Source organism: Galleria mellonella, unplaced genomic scaffold, assembly GCF_026898425.1.
Source record: "Galleria mellonella isolate WM207_F2 unplaced genomic scaffold, CSIRO_AGI_GalMel_v1 utg171, whole genome shotgun sequence".
Lineage (NCBI taxonomy): Eukaryota > Metazoa > Arthropoda > Insecta > Lepidoptera > Pyralidae > Galleria > Galleria mellonella.
The window spans coordinates 1046578-1068864 of record NW_026442014.1 but is presented as its reverse complement, the minus strand read 5'-3'; the positions used below and the strand labels follow the sequence as shown (position 1 = coordinate 1068864).

The window sequence follows — 22287 nt, the reverse complement described above, 5'->3', positions numbered from 1 at the left end:
ATTTTAAAACATTACATCGACAGATACAAGGATGGTATGAAAAAATTCTAATAATTCTTTTTCTTTTTTCAAATATATTATATGGCTTCTTTCCAGCCATTACCAGTAAGAAACAGCGTTATAACAGCTGGGCGGTTATCTCGCAAAACAGACTAGTTCCGAATTAATTGCCGCGAGCAATCATCCGGGCGAACTGAAACCGATATCTTGGCTGAGATGAAATGCTACCAACTGTTATTGGCTCTAACATAATTATAATAACAATAACTTCTGTGAATAAACTAATTTACTATCTTTATTCTTCAATAATATATTTTTATTTATTTATTTAACTCTTTATTGCACCATAAATAAAAATATACAATGACAAGTGAATAATTCAAATGAAATACAGTAACATAAATACAGATTGAAATATACACATAAAGGTATATTTTTTTTTATTATTATGTAACTTAGAATGCCAAATAAGCCCACCTGATGGAAAGTGGTAACCGTTACCTATAGACATGAGCACTACCATGGACATAACAGAGTATACTGTTTCACACATGATACCGCCCATGCGTTGCCATTCCTGAGGACTCAGATGTTATTCCTCTGTAAATTATGTAAATTCACTGCCATATCCAACCCTTCAAATCGAAACACAGCAATGCAAACACAACTGCCCTGCCTGCGTTAACGGTATACACGGGGCACCAATGAGAGATAACAGGTGACGATCAAAGCAGGCCAGTTAGCCCATCGTGACGAATTCAACTAGAATTAACCGCGATGGTGTCCAGGGGGAACCACGTGGAGATCGACCTGATAGGATGTATTGCTGGCAATGGGCCAGTTAGACCCCATTGCTAACAACTCCTCCCCTCCTCCCAACTTCAATTGTTCTATAAAAGATATCCAGTAATTTGCTCACCAGATTACCATTGTTTCTGCCTACTCTAATGGGAGACAGGCGTGACAGATATGTATGTATGTATGTATTACCTCTAGGGAGCAAATTTTAGATGATATTTCGTTATAGCTCGAAAAACGATCTCTTACGTAGCTACAACACAACGTTAGAGAAAACTGTGATCAATGTCACAAACGCAAATAATAACACACCATGTGTGTGTATTTGGTTTTTTGATTATCACAGACTTTCTACACGGGTTACGTTATCATTCACTGACAAATATACCTACACACACTTTCTCATGTAGATATTGTGATGTAATACAATTAGATAGGGGGGGAAAGGGATTGTTAGTAATGAGATTTAACAGCCTCATTTCTAGGAATACACCCAATCAGGTCAACTCCACTCACCTCTCCACGCGGTTCCCCCTGGAAACCATAGTGGTTATTCATTTATTTATTTATTTATTTGAAAATTACTCACCACACTTACAGTCTCCCAAAACGTGTAGTGAGCCACAGGTTTATTTTACAAACTTACAAACTTTAAACAACATTATAAAAATATATCTATTTTGTCATTTAATATGTCAATATTTGGCTGCTGAGCAATTTCTTGTCACTATGGGCCAAATGACCTGTCATCATCCTCACCTGTCACCCTTGACTGGTAACCCGTCAGTGTATACCGTAAGCGTAGGCAGGGTTACCATTCCACCTCTATCTATCCATTTAAGAGCTGCGCTCTTGTCGGTGGAGCAGTAGATATAAATTCAGGGCTGTGATAATGGATGAGATAATATCATAATTACCTATGTTACATATAAATATATAAATACATAAATGTAAATATGTAGTGTATACATGTACGTGTATACACTACATATTTACATTTATTTATATCATACTACCTTATCCACTCATTTTTTATATACAACTTAGAATGGCAAACAAGCTGACGGCCCACCTGATGGAAAATGGTAACCGTCGCCTATAGACATGAGCAGTAGCATGCACATAACAGAGTATACTGTTTCGCCCATGATACCCCCCATGCGTTACCATTCCTAAGGACTCAGGTGTTATTCCTCTGTACCCAGTAAATTCACGCCATATCCCACGCTTCACACCGAAACACAGCCATGCAAACATAACTGCTTTATGGTTGAAACACGAATAGGACAGAGGTACCCAAGCAATCGACTTTTCTACAAAGTCTCATACATTTATACCTCTTTACAATTGGTGACCATGAATTTGTATTATTTAATCATTGCTGTCAATATCTGAACTGTAGCAACATGGATTTTAATTATTTTATACATCAATTAACCTGACTTTATGGACACTCATTATTATACATAGTTTCTTTCATACATGCACTTATATTACTTGCACAGTGCACACACACACTCTAACTCGCCTACCTCGCTTTGGAATTATAATTTTTGTTTGTATAAATAAAATCCGTTATTGACTATATTCATAAGAGACTTAGCATACAAGTTGTTTTTAAGAGCTGTGGATTTATGTATAAAATAAAAAAATAAAATAAAAATAAAATCTTTACCCATAAAAAAAAAATACAGGTTCTTGTATCTACATTTTGAGAGACAGTTCCGAAGGTGGTACTCGCTTAATTAAATTTTGCTGGTCGACTTCTAGACAATAAAATAAGTAATGATCGAATTACTACCTAACCGGATACCATGCAATCTATGTAAATTATATAAATGCACAAATCATCTGTAACGTAACACTATACCTAGTTCCAAGTTTTTTTTTTTAATAAATGTAAAAGGCAAGAGGAAATGGCAACCACAGTCTTTTAGAAAAAATTTAAGAGGGATGCTGATCCCCATCCCCTTACCGTTAATTAGACTACATTAGTTCTCTAAGTCGCCTCTTACGACACCCACAGGAAATGAAGGGGTGGCCAGGACCGGGACCGGGACCACACGGAAAAATTACATGTTACCAGTTATTATATAAATATTTTTAATTTATAAAAATTCAATTATATATTATCTGTACTTAGATCGAGTTAACTTGATTATAATAATATGCTAATAACCGCTCCAAATGCTAAACAGAGTCGACAGAGTGGCACAAAACGAATTAATTCGCTTACTTGCTATTAAGCGTATTAATTTTTTTTTTTATTTTCTTTTCCAGAATGAACGATGCATTTGGAGCGTGGTAATCATGTACATATATATAGTCAGCAAAAAAAAGTACTAAATATACCTATAACTTTTCTTTTAATTTTTTTATGCAACTTAGAATATTAACCGTCGTCTATAGACATGAACAGTACCATAAACATTTTATTATATATGATTGCCAAAGAGTATATAACCAAGGGGTATTGCTTTACGCTACAACATGTCTGATGTCGATATCATAGACAACAAAATAAAAAAAAATTAAAAAAAAGTGAATTTATTTAATACTCATAATTAAATGGTTGACGTGGGTTCAAAAGCGGACCTACTTACCCAAATGGGATGTTATATGTATAAGATTTATTTACACATTTTATTATACTTATAAATTTATGTTTGATCCCTTGTTTCCGCCGTTTCTTTTAGTCCGTCAATTCTTTAATCTTATCAAACAAACTAACTAATCAGAAATTATGCGTACAAAGAGCGTCCAATGTCAATAATCATGATACACCTAAGTACTACCTTTGAGAATTAATAATTAAAACAAAATTGCAAAATAGTAAATAATAAAGTATTAAATGACTATATATAAATTAAGAAAATATTATGAATTGCCAAGAATTAACACAATTAATAGATACTTATTGTGAAATTAATAATCTACATATTTATAAATTAAAAAAAAAATTAGAAAGCAGGTTTTTTGTTACCTACATAGAGTAAGCGTAGCTTAACCGATGGGGAAGAAAATAACGTGTGACGACCTTAAATATATTGAAAGGAGTCAGTGGATCCAGATCGCTCAGGACCATTCCTCGAGGCAGTCTATGAGGGAGGCCTATGCCCAGCAGATAATGGCTGAAATTATGATGATAATGACATAGAGCAAGTTATCATTACATGTTATCTACAGCGTTATAATTTGCGTCTTCAATTCTGTTATGAAATTATTACTTTTGATAAAAAAGCTCTGGTGATGCAATGAGTTTTTAAAGATATTCTTAGACGATCAAGTAACTTGAGTTGAAAGCACATATGTTGCTTATAATATAAAAAAGAAGAAGCAATTACGTATCTATTCCATGTATAGTTTGTTTTGTGGCCTGTAGAAAAACTGATTAAGTGTGCAATTATATATTAATGAATATAATAATGGAAGAGGAATGACTGTAGCACAGATCAAACAATCGCTACATGATATAAGAGTTGACACTGTTGTACTCGATAAATTTAAAAATATTCTATGCAATCAACTAGCTGTATAAACAATAAAAAAAATATCCATAGTACCATTTATAATTTTGAAAAGAAGCGTATATAATTTTTTCTTTCCATTTTTGTGTACTTTATATAAAAGTCGTTTACTTGGGCACCTCTGTCCCATTCGTGTTTCTACCGTGAAGCAGTTATGTGTTTCGGCTCGAAGGGTGGGATATGGCAGTGAAGGAATAATACCTGAGTCCTCAAAAATGGCAAAGCATGGGGCTATCTTGGGCGAAACAGTATACTTTGACTCTGGTATGTCCATGGTACTACCATGTCTATAGACGACGGTTACCACTTTCCATCAGGTGGGCCGTCAGCTTGTTTGCCATTCTAAGTTGTATAAAAGAACACAACACAGCCATGCAAATAAAACTGCTTCACAGCAAAAATATAAATAGGGTAGAGATATTCTAGGAGATGACTTTTATATAACATCTGTCTAAAATATTGCTATTCATAGCTATTATAATAATTTAATTTAAATATTTCAAATGACTTATGATATAAATTTTTAAAATACTATTAACTGGTTGCACGCCTAAATTTTATACAAACTTACTTTATTTGAAGTGAAATATATCTGGATAGAATATAATCTAATATAATCTGTGGTCATTTGGCTGATGGCTTTCGCCAAAGTCACAATAAATGAAAAAAAATCTGTGGTCAGCCCCATATTGCCAGATTGGATATTTCTTCGCAATTTTGGGTCAAACATTTTCTGTTTGCGCAACCTTGGAGACATGAAATTCTTAAAGAAATGTTTAGAAAAAAGTAAAACGTACTTGAAAAAAGTTTAGTATATGTTTTTGACTGTTTTAATATTTGTAAAGCGATTTTTAAATATATCGGTACTGGTATATATTAATAAAGGTAATAAAACAAAGGATAAGAAATGTTAAATGAAGAGAATTTTTCTTTTTTCGTTGCTTTTTTTGTAATTACTTTGTAATTACATAAAAAAATATAATATCATGACACATGTTTGTTAGGTAAAGTGAACGAAATCCTATCGATTTGGAGGATTATTTCACATTTGGGTAAATATTAAAAATAGTATCTGGCAACCCTATAACCAACAGTAGTCTCTAGTTTTCTTTAATTAATCTGTAATCATTGATATTTTGTCTTATCGGTTTTCATTTTTATAATTTTTATAAATTTTGTATTCATAATAACATAAACAAATAAAAATTACATCAAAATCACACATTAACTAGTTAAATTAAAGTTTTTATATACATGCCAGAACAAAAGGCAGTAATAATATTATAAAACGACCATGGACGATATAGAAAAGCTTAGTTGTAGTGAGTGCTTCTCTCATTAAATAAAATTAAGTCTTTATGCAATTTAATATCGCTAATATATTACCCTTGTTCTAGAAGAAGAGATATTAGAAGTTAGTGATATGGAACATTCAGCCAACGACGAACACAAGGATGCCGATGATAAACCTAAAAAAAAGAAGAGAAGACGCCGTGAGGTAGATATGGTTAGTTGCATCTAACTTCATCTAAATTCTATTTATTTTTTAATTAAAAAATCACAGGAATCCAATTTATACTTCATACTGCAGCTGCTATCTTCGCTGTTCTGTTAATATTGACGTCCACACGCAATTACAAAATCGCAAGTCAATCGCCGATCACTAAAGATGCTACTGTGTAGACTATTATTATTGCTTTTGTTATTATGAGTTTGTGGTTGTTCAAAATACCTTTTAAAATTTATGTAGAGTAGAAATTAAGTAGATCTACATATATATTAAATTATTTATATTAACTTTCCGTATTAAATCTCATACACACACAGAGGTCTCTCATGTGGTCACTGCCTATATTCTATCTCTTACAACTTATTGCTGTTACAATTGATCATCGTGGCACACCCTCAAGTCTTCATAACATTATTTACACTTTTAAGCTTCTGACATTTTAATTTTTAATTTTTTTTTTTTAATTTCATACTATTAATTTGCTATCACATTCACTTCTTTCTTAATCTTTTATTTAAATCATAATATAGAATTAGTTTTGAATGTTAGAAATAATTTGTCATGAAGGCACTTATTTGCAGATAAAATTATCTGACGATGATGATACTGATGACGAGGGGTTGGCCAAAAAGCTGATACGACGATTGAGTCCCGGACCAAACTCCCCGGCATCACATAGAGAGCCTCGTACATGTGTACTGAAGGTATTATACATTTATGTAACAGCAGAATATCCAATTAGAATAGCAATAGTTATAAAACATTAAAGCAGGTTGCGACTTGATCATTTATAATACATTCAGACATAAATTCATAGCAATATTTCATTTTTGTCACCAATCTCATAGTTCGGAAACAACCAATATTGTCATCGATATATAAAAAACCTAAGATACACAGTTAAATATTAATTATATTATTAATTTAAATTGTACATTCATTTCTAATCATGCAGTGACGTTTGTAAACACATTTTGTAAAAATGTGACTGGGAAAAATAGTTTGAAGTTTCATATTTATTATTAACAATTATATTCCACTCATGTGGAGTTCTAAGACTTATTTCCTTTAATTTCAATGTAGGTCAATATTGAATTGGAGTATAAATCTAGCATTTTTTCATATTTATCTTATGTAAAATAAAAAAAAAATATGAACTATGTTATAAATAGCTTTTTTTTTTATAAAATTAAGTAAAAATAATATCGAACTCATACAGGCCAGTCAAAAACGTCGCCCCCTGTCCCGTCTCCTGGAGCAACTACTGCGTAACCTGGAGAAACGTGATCCGCACCAGTTCTTCGCGTGGCCTGTGAATGACAACTTTGCCCCTGGATACTCCACCATCATCAAGAGGCCAATGGACTTCTCCAGTATAAAGCAGAAGATAGATGATAATGAATATAAATCCCTCAATTGTTTTATTGTAAGTATTCATATAGCAAAATTTGAGAATTATTTGAAAACTAACTTTTATACATGACTTTGTCTGTATGACCTATATGTGTTTACTGACTAGTAAAAGTAGCCGACGTGCTTCATCCTATATATGTGTACTAAATTTCTAAGCTGTTAAGATGCTATAAGATACAAAACAAGCTTCAGTGTTTTACGTCCCAGTGTTCCGCCTCGTGCTGCGGGCGACAGCTCCCAGAAGACTTGGAGATAAAGCTGAAACAATTTTCAAAAATAATAGACATAAACTCAGAAAATTCGTGTTATATGTGTGTATATATGTATATATACATACACATATAGTATTAATACATACTTTAAAAAAATATTGTCACCTTTTTGACATAAACAGCATCTTTGACAATATTATACAGAGATTATGTAACAATTGTCCGCAGAGTGACTTCAAACTTATGTGCAACAATGCCATGAAGTACAACAAACCTGGCACAGTATACCACAAGGCGGCGAAGAGACTCCTCCACGCTGGCCTGAAGCAGCTCACGCCGCAGAAACTGCGCCCGTTGGGAGATATACTGACCTATATGTACGAGATACCTATACGAGAACTTGGATTTGATATCGGAAAAATGGATGTGGTAAGTACTTCACCATTATACTCTGGATTAACTAGTATACGCCTATCTTAATATAAGAATCTTAAGCGACTTTCATCTGAATCTACTTGGTAATTTAACCAAGACAAAAATCTGCAGGTTAGGCATAGCCACATGTATTGTTTCTGCATTCTGTGATCTTAAAATTATTTATGTCTCTTTAAATACATCATTATTATGTTGTATCAATTTAGACCTATTAGTGTATTTATAATTTCTAATATTAAAATTAAAAAAAAAAATTGCACACAATGTTGGACAGAATTTATTAAAGTGAATTAAAAATATATATTTTATATGCACTGCAACCAATGCAACAATGTTACTGATTTAAATGTAACTGGATAATGCCTGTACATGAAAGATATTAAAAAAATAATATAAGGAGTTTTTTAATTGGAGCTATAAAAACTATAGAAATTTTGTTTGTCTGTCTGTCTGTCTTAATGTATGTTTGTTTCGGCATCACGCAAAAAATACAATGCCAAATTAAATGCGGTTTTTTTTACTGTTGTATCCCTAAAGGTCTAATTTATATTATCCGGTTTATATTTTAAGCGAAGCCACTTAGAAGTGGCATGTATGAACTAGTGGGCATAAAGATAATATTTCATACAAAATGTACGAACACAATGTTATGCCCACTAAATTATGTGTGAACCTCAAAGATTTATGATGATATCATGGACACATGGTATACCAGGGTGTGGCCCAGAAGTTGATCACAGAAGTGATGTAGGTAGCTTGAGAATAAATGAGATAAAGCAAGAACAAAAATGATAGCTTCAAATGCCACACTCTTGGGAACATTCCATGTAGTGTGACATGTGACTTTAGTTACATTAATACTTACCGATTACTTACTTCATTAATGAAAGACTGTCCAAAAAAACTGACTTCAATTGTGACAAAACCAGTTACTTTGATATAAAAACTGAACCTATTTTGATAAAACTTCTATCAGACCAATCTGTAAGTATATCCTTTCAGATAAAAAAAAAACAATTTTCCAAATCGGTTAAGAACTGACAGAGTTATAAGGATACAAACAAAAAAAAATTCGGTCAAATAGAAACCTCTTTATTTTTGAAATCTGTTGAAAAAAAAACTATTTATTGTTTTCAAAATCCTTATAGTCGCCATATATATTATTTTAAATTACAAGATTTTATATATTAAAAGTTTGGCCGAATCTCATGAGACGTAAAGTCCTGTGGTCCGGCCGTAGAATAGGCCACCCCTTCCTTTCCCGTGTGTGTCGTAAGAGGCGACTAAGGGAGGGCGAGGGATGGGCAGCAGTGTCTCTCTTAAAACATCTCCAAAGCCTAACTGCGTTTGCCAATCCGCCTGCCAAGTGCGGCAACTACTGACAAAACACCCCAAGGGGGAAGCTTATGTACAGCAATGTACAATTAAAGGCGTGATGATGAGTTGAAGATGATTAAAGTAAAATATTAACTGTTGATCCCGTAGAGTAAACAGTGGTGAAACAATATTAAAATTTCCAATTAGGTAGACTGTCTATTCGATTATGACGTTTCCTATATAGTTTATGTTATCCCAGTATTGTCCAGGCAATTGGTGTGATTGTCTGGTACCATTATTTTACATTTTTGTTTCATGTATTTATTTATAATTTAGTTAATTTATACAAGAAATGAAATTGAGTTCATTAGCGGTATATAATACTAGGAATATAAGATCTTTTAACAGGTAGACAAGAAGTGCCTACATTTGATTGTAAAATTTGTGGATTTTACAGTAAAATGACGTCCTATGGCCAATGTGCCCCAAACCAGCGGCGTCGGATCCTCTCGTATTACGTAGTTTTAATACTAATTTATTCTATATCATTGGAACATTTCAAAATACCACTAATTACCTCAGTTTCCTTCTGTATACAATTATTATTTCAAATATTTATTTGTGTCATTATTATATGTTGTAAATAGATGTGAATCCTTGGTACATAAATGAATGCAATTTTTTGCAAATTGTGTAAATGGTAATCACATGGAATTGTATGTAATATGTCTATATACCTGTATCTATGTACCTATATATCTGGATTCCAAGCTCTCGGGCAGTATCTAATGAAATCAGTTTCTAAATTTAGCTACATAATAAGTGGACATGAAATTTGTTTGAAAAATTAATTGGCACGGTAGTCTATTTCGAATAAAAGCCATCTAGACATTTAGACTACCAAATGGGTCAATGAAATTTGTCAATGACATAATAACAGGGTTTTTTTTTTTAAATTAATAACTAAATAATAAAGTTTGTATACTCATGTTAATATTGTTTTTTAATGAAAAGAAACAACTTAAATTAATACAAAATTGGTATGGGAATAGAAATTGAAACTATTCGAAATATGTGACTAAATTAACGACAATACACACTGAAAGACTATTTTTAGTATGAATCGATTGTTTTAACAATTGTTTCATTAATGAAAATAAAAAAAATATATATATCAAACCAAATCATGGAAAAACATGACAGTTGATTTTACAAAGCAGACATAACTTGTTGATAATCGAAATAGTTAAACTACCTTCACTGTAAATATTTATGTTTACCGACAACACTATCTGAGTATTACTAAAACGTTGAAAAATCGCTTTTTGCAATGCAGCCTCTTAGGACGTACGGGCGAAAGGTGAACATTTGCAATATTTTACATTTAGGAGTACGTAGTGTTCTGTATTTAGTAACATTAGCGATTTATTTTGCTTCACGAGGTATGAGTGTTGTTTTGTGGATTTATTAGACGATGGATTCCCATTGTGCATGTGTGAATTGCCTGGATTTTGGTTTTTGAGCTATACATAATTAATGGCAAGTTAATACATGAATATATATTTTATTTTTAAATAAACAATTGTATAAAAAAAGTGAAAATTATATGAATTGTGAATAGCTCACGGACCTTCCCGCCCAGCAAGGCTCCTCCTTCAAAATGAAGCGAAATTATACTTTATGTCAACAGCACAAGGTGTTAAAACGCAGCAGCCCGATGAAGAGTGGTGGCTCAGAGGCGGAGGTGGCGTCGGACGGTCAGGACCGCCAAGATTCCGGGGACAGCGTGAAGATACAGATGGAGGCCGCCAGGGAGCAGCACCGGCGTAGACTGGCGAAGAAAGGTGAGACAAACCTTAAATATTTTACTCGACCCACTGAAACTGCGCAGAGATGTTGCATCTCTGTGGATCTTCTACCGAATTTATCATGGGGAGTGCTCTGAGGAGTTGTTCGGATTGATACCTGCTGCTGACTTTCACCACCGTACAGCCCACCATAAACTAAAATTTCATCCCAACCATCTGGACGAGTGGTAGCGGCGTTCCATCGCGCGTTTTTCAAGGCACTTTCTTCCACGTACAACCACTCTTTGTAATCAACTTCCAGCAGCAGTATTTCCAAACCGATACGACATTATAACCTTCAATAAAAGAGCATATTCCTTTTTAAAAGGCCGGCAGCACACCTGCAATGCCTTTGGAGCTGTAGGTGATCATGGGCAGCGGTAGTCACTTACCATCAGGTGAGCCGCAAGGTCGTTTGCCCCCTGTGTTGTAAAAAAAAATAGAAGAAAAAGCAATATGGTTCTGATTTGATAACGTAAAAAAAAACTTTTTTTATGGGTGTAAAAGGAATGGCGACCCTGCCTGCACCATCGGTACACACGTTTCGATATGATATCCGATAGGCTGGGATGGTAAAAGCTGGCGGGGCACCAGTGAGAAATGATGGGTGAGTATGAAAGGAGGTCAGTTAGCCCATCGTGAGGAATTCTACAAGAATTAAACAAGATGATTTCCAGAAGAAACCGCGTGGAATCGACCAGATAAAGTGTATTGTTAGCAAAGCAGTTATTAGATCCTATTACTAACAATGCTTATTTTAACTAATGGTTACATAAAAAAATAATTCCTTAACATCATACTTCTGGTGTTTCCGCAGAGGAGGATACGATCTTCCTCTATATTACCAGAGGGATACTTTTTACAAAAGTCATTTGCTTGAGCACCTCTGTCCAATTTGTGTTTCAACCGTGAAGCAGTTGTGTTTGCATAGCTGTGTTTCGGTTTGAAGGATGGGATATGGCGTGAATTTACAGGGTACAAAGGAATAACACCTGAGTCCTCAGGAATGGTAACGCATAGGGGTTATCATAGGCGAAACAGTATACTCTGTTATGTCCATGATACTGCTCACGTCTATAAGCGACGGTTACCACTTTCCATCAGGTGGGACATCAGCTTGTTTGCCGTTCTAAGTTGTATAAAAAAAAATATTAGCCCACTGTTATTATCTCTTACATCATATTACAAATTTACTTGCAGCATTCCCACGTATGGACGCGGAGGGCAAAACGACGCTGTGCCTCGTCACACACACGGTGGAGGGCACCGGGGAAGACAAGCCACTCACCCTCGGGCGTTACATAGGCAAGCTCACGCAGGGCACCGGCTCGTTGCACAGTAAGTAGAACATTCATTAATTTCTTAGCCACTTCTGATGAATTAATTACTAGTAAGTAATAGGTAAGTGCCACACGATTACTCCACTCGACTGGTCCTGGAGACAGGACACCCTGTTGATGGAGGAGAAAGAGGAACCGAGCACCGAACAATTGGGAGTACAGCCCAAAACTCCCTGATCTTTGTCCATTCAGAATAGTTTGTTTCCTATATTGGCCTCGATCGGGTTTGAATCTGTAATAAATGTTTTATTTATTGTTTTTGAGGAAAACTTAGGGCTGTAATAACTTAATAATTAATTATACATGACAACAATAAGCTAATTAGAAGCTACCACATATTGTTAAGATCCAATACTATTTCTTAACATAAAATATTTTTTATTGTAAAACCATAAACTAACAATGTAAATTTTATATATGGAAACACTGATTAATGTAGCATTGCAACACAGCGATCTGTTTTCGCAGCTCTTCCTCCATCAAACATCAACAAGCTACGGCCTTGTTGGGAATGGATGGCGCTACCTAACAATGTCGAATATTATGTATTATTATTATACTCCCCAGCCCCCCGCGAAGACCGCAGGAACCTGGCGAAAGGCGTGAAGCCGCTCAACTACGGCCCATTCAGCTCGTACGCGCCCTCTTACGACGGCACCTTCGCCACGCTCACCAAGGAGGAGTCTCATCTCATATATCACACATTACGTGAGTATATCCATATCCATGTATATTTATCATCATAACTACCTATCAAGGGCCATAGCTGTACTCATTCCATAAGAGAACTTAAGTGGAACGATAACTTCGCGGGCTATGTTGGTTTACGCTGGCGAGCCACCGGTGAGGTATGATAGGCGAGGATGAAACCAGGTCAGTTGTTCCATCGTGACGAATTCAATTTTTTTTTATACAACATAGAATGGCAAACAAGCTGACGGTCCACCTGATGGAAAGTGGTAACCGTCGCCTATAGACATGAGCAGTACCATGGACATAACAGAGTATACTGTTTCGCCCATGATACCCCCGTGCGTTGCCATTCCTGAGGACTCGGGTGTTATTCCTCTGTACCCAGTAAATTCACGCCATATCCCACCCCTTAAACCGAAACACATCCATGCAAACACAACTGCTTCACGGTTGAAACACGAATGGGACGGAGGTACCCAAGCAATCGACTTTTGTACAAAGTCTCCCTCTGGTGAATATAATTAGTTTTCAGGAAGGACCGTTTGGGAGTAGACGCTAACAATATTTCGTATACAGGCGGAATTGCTAGAATCCTTTTATTGCATAACTATTAGGCTTAATTCTTTGCTAGTTGCCGCTAACCTGGGAATTAAGGAATATAATTATACACAAAATTTAAAACAATATTTTAATATTTTTTATATATGCTATAGACAAAATCATTCCAAATATCTAATAATTCATCATCATGTCGTTTTACCGTACCTACCAAATCGTGTGGTCCTAGCATAGAATAGGCAACCCCTTCCTTTCCCGTGGGTGTCGTAAGAAGTGATTAAGGGAGGGCGAGGGATGGGCAGCAATGCCTCTCTTAAAACATCTCTAAAGCCTAACTGTGGTTGCCAATCCGACTGCCAAGCGTGGAAACTACTGCCTAGACCCCCAAGGGGGAGGCTTATGTACAGCAGTGGACAGTTAAACGCTGATATAATGATGTGGATCCTAAGGAATTGCAATGCATGAGAGGTGCCAGGCACAGACGACAGCCACCAGCCACTTTCCCAACTAGCTTGTTTGCCATCCTAAGTATCATAAAAAAATATATTATGTCAATATATATTTTAGCTAATTTTAAAAACACATTCTCTATTCACCTATGCTTTTTATGAATATATAATAATTATGTCTTAAGGATATATTATGCGATAACTTCAATCAATCAATCAAATCAAATTAAATCAATTCAATTAAACCGATTGATTTTAGGTAATCCTTTTATCAATCTATTTATTTATTTATTAATCGACAAATTTCACTCCCATCTTGATCCCACCATTGGAGTAAGTTATTGTAAAACATAATTTAATGTTTTGCACAGCATCAGAGACTGGACAAGGCAACGAGGAGCTGCTGCGGTTCGCACCGGACTCGCCCTGGAACCTGTTCTACGACATGGAGGCCCTGTTCCCCGACAAGAAGCAACAGTCGGAGCCTGCGTCGCCCAAGGACGACAATGTAATATTTGTTGTGTTTACACTTTTTTCCTTAAAATACAAGTTTTGAAGACATAAAAGTAACACCGGTTATTGGATTAAAATTGATGCCTATAAAATCGTAGGCAGCTAAACGACATAAAATCTAATAGCATAACATAAAATTTCTATAGGAAAGCATTGTAGTTAATTTGAATAGCTAAAACTTATGTGAAGCAATCATCTATTGAATTTAAAAAGCTATACCTATATCAAATACCTCAAGAGTTTGTTATGCCATATTATTATTTATTTGTTAATTAGTATGCTTTTTCCTTTAAAATGATTGTACACTAAGTATAAATAGACAGTAATTTAAATGTTAAATCTTATCAGTATCACAATTGCTAGGAGACTAAATAAAGATAAAACAAAACAAATGATATGAACTTCCGCAAGATAACACCCGCAAGACAACACCTAGTTCAATAAAATATGTAAAAGTTATAATATTAATAATTACTATTACTTCTGATGTTTTCAAATATTTAAAATATTTGAAAACATCAGAAGTAATAGTATTAATAATAAATTTATTTACTATCAGAACACTTTTGGTTTCCAAAGAAAGACTTTGTACAAAAATCATTTGTTTGGACGCCTCTGTTTCATTCATGTTTCTACCGTGAAACAATTCTATTTGTATGGCCGTGTTTCGGTTTGAAGGGTTGGATATGGCCTGGATTTTAAAGGGTACAGAGGAATAACACCCGAGTCCTCAGGAATGGCAATGCATGGGGGTATCATGGGTGAAACAGTATACTTTGTTATGTCCATGGTACTGCTCATGTCTATAGGCGATGGTTACCACTTTCCATCAGGTGGGACGGCCCACCTTGTTTGCCATTCTAAGTATTATAAAAAAAAAACTTTTTAGAATTTAAATAATCAGAAATATTAAAAGTTGTTCATTTGTTTATAAAAATTGCCACAATTCACTAAGCTCAAGTCTTGATTTAAAATTTCAATCCAGGACATATCGAAGATCAAAGTGGACATAGATGAGCTCCGGTCGCTGTCCGAGTTGGGTATCGACGTGGACTTCCTCAACGACGTCGAAGAGGACATCATTGCCTCGCAGCACGACTACGGCATCGCGAGCGCGCTCAAGCACACGTACGAGCTGCTCGTCAAGCTCGAGAAGGAGCAGAGAGACAGGTCAGTAGTACACAATAATATTTTTTTTATGCAACTAAAAAAAAAGATTAATGAACCTATCCGATAGATAGATAGATACTCTTTATTGTTTCCTCCAAAAGATTACAATAGTAAACTTATTATAAATATAAATAATTACAAGAAATAATCACAATGAGAAAACAATGGGCGACCTTATCGCTAAGAGCGATCTCTTCCAGGCAACCTTTGGACGGAGAGGAGTAATTATAAACAATTTGGTAGGAGGCACGATGAAAAATTTAGACTGTAGACTGATAGACTTTAGTATCGGTCACCTATGGCTATGAACAGTATCGTAGACAACTCTGTCAACATTAGTGTCTAAGTGTCGCTTGCGCACTTACATTTGACGTTAGAATTTGAATCAATGTTTACTAAAATTATAATGTAACGGATACGTTATGTTTGATGGATACTACTTATAAAGATTTGCATGCTTATATGGCGAAACCTACTGAACATTAAAAGACAAACTGTAACATCATATTATCTATGTTTCTGGCAAATAAATTATTATTATTATACAACCTGGAAGAAAAATTAATATGTGTTTTTCACTGTATGCAATCATGGGATATGGCGTGAATTTACTGGGTACAGAGGAATAACACCTGAGTCCTCAGGAATGGCAACGCATGGGGGGTATCATGGGCGAAACTGTATACTCTGTTATGTCCATGGTACTGCTCATGTCTATAGGCGACGGTTACCACTTTCCATCAGGTGGGCCGTCAGCTTGTTTGCCGTTCTAAGTTGTATAAAAATAAAAAATTTAGATTCTGGGTGGTTGTAGTCATTATATTTTTTTTAGTGTTTAATCCAAGGTTGATATAAAATGCCGACTTTCCGATATAATTTTCCATATATTTTTTACGCCTTATTTGACAAGATAATATTTTTTTATTTCTACATTATAGCAAAGACATGTTACAGATACTGCCTTAACATACCGCCCGCCATGGACACGCTGACGTGTCCATACCATTGTACCGACTACAAATTCACATAAAAAAACCACAAATACATATCTAACTAATACCAACTCCATACATACTTAACGGAACTTAACATAGGAGCCAAATTCTTATATAACTTAAAAATATGCAATACAAATCTTTTAAAAATATTTTTATTCAGACTTCCACCGATATTTTGGTTTCACGCTAACTAGGTTTCTGTTGTACTTTTTTTAAACTAGTTCTAGAAATTCTGCACCACATATAAGAAAATATAGCAAGCTTGAAAACTATTTCTGGTAAGTATAATACATATAATATTATATATCAATTTGTTGTTTATTTAATGGCATATTATATCTACTTTAAATTAACTATGTTATTTTTGACAATTTCTGATATCTGTTTATTATTTCCGCTATATTACTGTTTTATAATTTTCCTTAAGTTATTTATTTCTATATTATTTTTGTACATGTATATCTATCACTATACATTTATTTATTAATACATTTTATTTTCCTTTTATAGCATGTATCGTATTTGAGATTCGTCTCAGAAATATTTTTATGTTCTCTTACACTGTCATGATAAGGTACATTTACCCTATATTCTTTATTTTTCTTTTTAGTTGCCTTTCCTTTTTCGAAATTCACTTGTTTGGCACGTCTTTTTATCTTTAACTTCATTATACTCTGTTACTCTGTAATGAAGTTTTTGTACATTGTCTTAATCCTCATTAAAATGTACTAATGATAGAAACAAATCTCTAAATGTGGACCATTCTAAGTAATTTCCAGTAAAAATTGGAATATTTATTCTGGGAAACTGAACCTGAGATGACTTTGTACTACTCTCCGTTACATTTGCTTCTACTTTCTTATCAAATTTATTTAAAATTTGTTTTAATTCACTTTTATATTCTAAATATAGCTTTTCCGTCTTATCATAAACCTCTTCCGTTACATAACCTGAATTATTTAATTGACCTGAGTCACTACAATGCATAAGTTCTCTGTGGCCAGAAAAGAATTCAACCCATAATGACTCTACTATCTCGAGTCGTGTTTCGATATATTCCTTAGTGAGTCTATCTTTAGGATTCTTTGTAAAATTTGATTTATTTTTCTTTATCCTTGAATGTAAATCGTATTGACATTTAATAATAGAATCCACGTTCGTTAATGTTAAAGAAAGTTAGTTCTATTCTAGTAGCAGAACAATAAAAACAAAACGTAAAACAATGAAATTTGATAACTACGAACAAAAAGTTCTCATTGTCTAATAATAATTACATTATTATGCAACCTTCATAAAATTATTATACGTACAATTTTCAAATTTCGAACGCAACGACAACTCTCGGTCTAAGAAAAAAATAAACTTTAATTATAACACAACAAAATTCAAATGTTCGTGAAATTATTATACCACTAAATTTGAAAGTCCGTAAAATTAATCGATAATTTTAACAAGAAATGTTTATCTGCTTTCCTTAATATGCAAAATCTTCTATGAATTCACTACTTTAATGTTATTCAACATTATTTACCCACTTTAAAATATAAAATATTTATAAAACAAACAGAGCGCATACACAACTCGCACCGAAAGCATATAATTAATTTGCCGTAAATTTTATTAATGTTCCGTGCACCATCTCAAGGTGCTCCGTGTCTCCGTGTCGACAACCTCGAACTGGATACCGCTCATACGTCAATCCTTCAGGAATTACCACCTGATTCATCTAATGTTACTACGTCGAACCTTGACGCCTTGCAAAAGTAGATGATATACAATAATCGCTGCCAATTATGACTTTCCGATATAATATTCCGTATATTTTTTACGCCATATTTGACAAGACAATATTTTTTTATTTCTACATTATAGCAAAGACATTACAGATACTGCCTTAACAGTAAGGGGTATGTTCAGAATTTGCGAAACTATAACAAATGCTGCTAGAGCAGTGAAAGTAGAGGTCTGTTTTTTAAATTCTTTAAAGTGGACGGTGTTTAGTCGTCTTTCTGTGGAGACTTTACTGGTCTTGATTTCTTACACAAGTTGTTTATGATTAGTCTTCACAATGAAATGAGATATATTTGCAAGACCCTTGTACTATGTATTCCCAGTATTATTGTACACGTAATAATGAATGTTGATTATAATAACTTCGTATGTAGTAGAAAATGTTGGAGAAAACCTTCCGGGATGCTGGCATTAGTTTATTTTATTGGAATGACTATTGTCAACCATCAACCATAGTTTTAATGTTTCTACTGGATAGAAGGTTCATGATTTCATAATCCTTCGGAAAGTCTGTATGAGGGTTTCTGATAAAAGACCACGCTGTCAAGTCCAATCGAAAATGTTGTTAAATCTAGGCTAACAAGTAACATCTGACTTTTGCTTTCAATGGAAAGTACCTAGTAGGGATTCGAACGAATATATGGTAATTAAGGTTGCATTAAACTCTTTTTCCCTTTGCACTATTTTTCTGTCTAGACATATCTGCCGATTGGGACTGGTAGAGAGAGGGAGAGAGTTGTTTATGGTAGCACGTGGGTAGTGTGATACTGATAGTATATGTTGTGCTGTGGCAGGCTGTCGGCGCCGCCGCCGTGGCACCTGCAGCTGGCGGCGCGAGCAGGCGGCGCCGAGCGTGAGGCGGCGCGGCTGGCGGCAGCGTGCCTGCGCGGCATGGCGGCGCGCGTGCCGCCCGCCAGCCTCGCGCCGCTGCCCGCGCTGCGCCGCGCGCTCGGCGTCACGCTCGACCACCTCGGTGAGTAGCACCGCCACACCGCCACACCGCCACACCGCCACACCGCCACACCGCCACACCGCCACACCGCCACACCGCCACACCGCCACACCGCCACACCGCCACACCGCCACCACCACACCACCACACCACCACACCGCCACACCGCCACACCACCACACGACACAGGGGGGAAGGAATTATTAGTAATGCGGACAACCAGTCTCGTTGCTAGCAATATGCCCTACTAGGTCCACCTCCACGTGTTTCCCCCTGAAAACCATCCTGCTGAATTCCAATGTACTCGTCAAGATGAGCTAACTACTGACCTGCCTTTCATTCTCACCTATCATCCTTCACTGGTGCCTCGCCAGTATAACGTTAGTGCGGGCGAAATTACCATAATTATCAATTTTAAAGAAGCCACACACCAGCACTCTATACACAAACTCGCACCGCGCCGCGCGCTCAGCATATCGCTTGACTACTTTGATGAACTCTATCTCCAAATATATATATATAGTAAAGCAACGTCCCGCCACCCATGTAATACCCAATAGTGATGAAGGGATGTCTGAACAAATATACCTCCAACTATAAAAGAAACACCTTGGTGAGCACTTCATACCAGCACGCATTCGCACCACAGTATATAACTGCGGAGAAATTTAAAAGACAAATAATTCTCTCTGCAATCCGCACTTTAAACTCATCCACTCTTCTCCCCGACAGACACCCCGATGGCGGTTGACGACTTCGAGCTGGAGATGCATGAACAGCGCGACACAGTCTCCGACCTGGACTCGAGGTCCAGCCATGACAAATAAGAACATACAAGGAACCGAAGAAGAGATATTGTTTACAATATTTGTAAAAATAATAGCAATTAATATAAATTAAAATCCTTTAAGTATTATTAGTTTTTTTTTTTTTTTATTTGAAAACGACAACTGCCTTTCTCAACTGAAACTGCATGGAGCGGTAGAAAAATATTAGTAAAAAATGCATCTTCTACAGACTACCTGAGCATATTTAAGTCTGATATACGTATAAATGAAAATTCTGTTAATGCCCAATAATAGTACCTACTACAAATAAAAAAATCTATTAATAAATTTATTACTAATTTAAAATATGGTTATCTCTTTTCTATGTTCTATTGGAACAAACTAGTTCAAGTTCGCCGTTGACTAATGGATATACTCTAACACATTGTACCAATGCTTTTTTTAATCTATGATAAATAATCCCGTCAGCGCTATCAATATCGTAATAGTCGTAGAATACTGACGGATCCGACAAAGATTACATATAAAGATCCGTCAATATTCTACCACTATCACGATATATGTACTGTTGTCGAGCCACTAGTTGATATGATAAGCAACGATAAATTCAGATCAGTTCGCTATTTTAAGGGAAATAAAGAATGTAAAATTTAAATTTGTTATTAAAAATTTATAAATTCGTGCATGTAATGGAACGAAACGTATCGTTTGACAGTGACAGATGACTGACGTTTGATAAAGAGTGAACGACAAATTATCTTTTTGAAGACTAGGCAGCATGGTCTCCGACCTTAGCCTGTTCCAAACGGAACAAACGTATTAAAAAAAAAAAAAAAAAAAGAGTGAACGAATGTGTTTGGTGAGATGTGTTCGAGCGAGATATCAGATAATTTCTAAGGCGTAAGATAGAAAATAGAAAGGATTCGAAAAGTTCGCGAAATTTCACATACACCATTATTTATTTATTTATTTTTGTGGTACAACAACGGATTACAAACAAAACTTTTAACAATAGAATACAATAGTAGCATTATAAGCTTGCAATCCAATTATAGTTGTACTCAACATTCACAGAGATGAAACAGAATAGGTTGATTTTTACTACAAAAAAGAATTAATGATAAAAACTACATACAAAACGAGAATCAAAAACAAAACTACCAAACTATGCTTATAAACTATTAGGTTATCAATGTATGTGAAGTGCTTCGATACAACATTCGATTATATCGAATTCATTAGGAATTTTAAAGACAATGGTTTCTAAAGTGGTCCATGTCGAAGTAGATACGACAGGATATGTTGCTAGTAACAACTCCACTAGACTCTAGTGCTAGCAGTCCCTACACCTCGTCGCCCCCCGACGCACATTAAATGTCCTAACCGAAGACGAAAGTCTTTAACCACTGCGTGTTGTCAGTGATGAGCTATGAAACTGAAACATGGTTTTACACGATTACCCGTGTAGATAGATAGATAGATAGACAGATAATTTATTTGCATCACTTACAGCACACACAAACAGCAAAAGATACAAAAGCAAAGTGAAAAAAAATGAAAAAGATACATGTACAAAAGATTAAAAAAAAAAAACCAAAAACAAAATCAGAATGCATAATAAATTTTTTTTTTCTTCATGCGTGTGCCACAGTAATGCAAAAAACGTACAAACGCTTTAAATTATTCGGCGAGTTATAGAGGGGCTATGTTCGGAGTTTCTTTGCGTGAAGGAATCCGAATTGAAGGTAACTTCAAAACAACTAAAATCGCCGATATAACCCGAAGGATAAGCAAGCTGAAATGGCAATGGTCTGGTCACATAGCTTGAAGGAGCTATGGAAAGGATAAACTTCTTATATCGGTTATGCGCATAGATATATCATAGGGAGACTTTGTACAAAAGTCGATTGCTTAGGTACCTCTGTCCCATTCGTGTTTCTACCGTGCAGCAGTTATGTTTGCATGGCTGTATTTCG

The 22287-nt window shown here is 35.2% G+C and overlaps 1 protein-coding gene across 8 annotated transcripts; it reads left to right on the top strand.

Moving 5' to 3' along the window:
* The first annotated feature begins 5420 nt into the window (after positions 1 to 5420).
* LOC113518070 (bromodomain-containing protein 7-like) lies at positions 5421 to 20439 on the top strand. Of its 8 annotated transcripts, none has more exons than XM_052892912.1 (13): positions 5422 to 5647; positions 5726 to 5823; positions 6417 to 6539; positions 7055 to 7261; positions 7689 to 7889; positions 10549 to 10572; positions 10903 to 11056; positions 12260 to 12397; positions 12967 to 13107; positions 14471 to 14607; positions 15598 to 15782; positions 19366 to 19544; positions 20256 to 20439. In XM_052892912.1, exons 1-13 carry the CDS (start codon positions 5620 to 5622, stop codon positions 20348 to 20350), a joined length of 1710 nt encoding a protein of 569 aa, XP_052748872.1. In that variant the 5' UTR covers positions 5422 to 5619; the 3' UTR covers positions 20351 to 20439. The 8 variants fall into 8 exon arrangements, with proteins under 8 accessions (XP_052748874.1, XP_052748872.1, XP_052748871.1 ...); XM_052892911.1 differs by having other exon boundaries at positions 5723 to 5823; XM_052892910.1 differs by having other exon boundaries at positions 5423 to 5647; positions 5726 to 5832.
* The last annotated feature ends 1848 nt before the right edge of the window (positions 20440 to 22287 follow it).

Coding starts and splice junctions, on each gene's coding strand:
- LOC113518070 (XM_052892909.1), top strand. CDS start 5,620: ATGGACGATATAGAAAAGCTTAGTTGTA. Junction 6,540..7,054: donor CTCGTACATGTGTACTGAAG/GTATTATACATT, acceptor GAACTCATACAG/GCCAGTCAAAAACGTCGCCC. Junction 14,608..15,597: donor CGTCGCCCAAGGACGACAAT/GTAATATTTGTT, acceptor ATTTCAATCCAG/GACATATCGAAGATCAAAGT.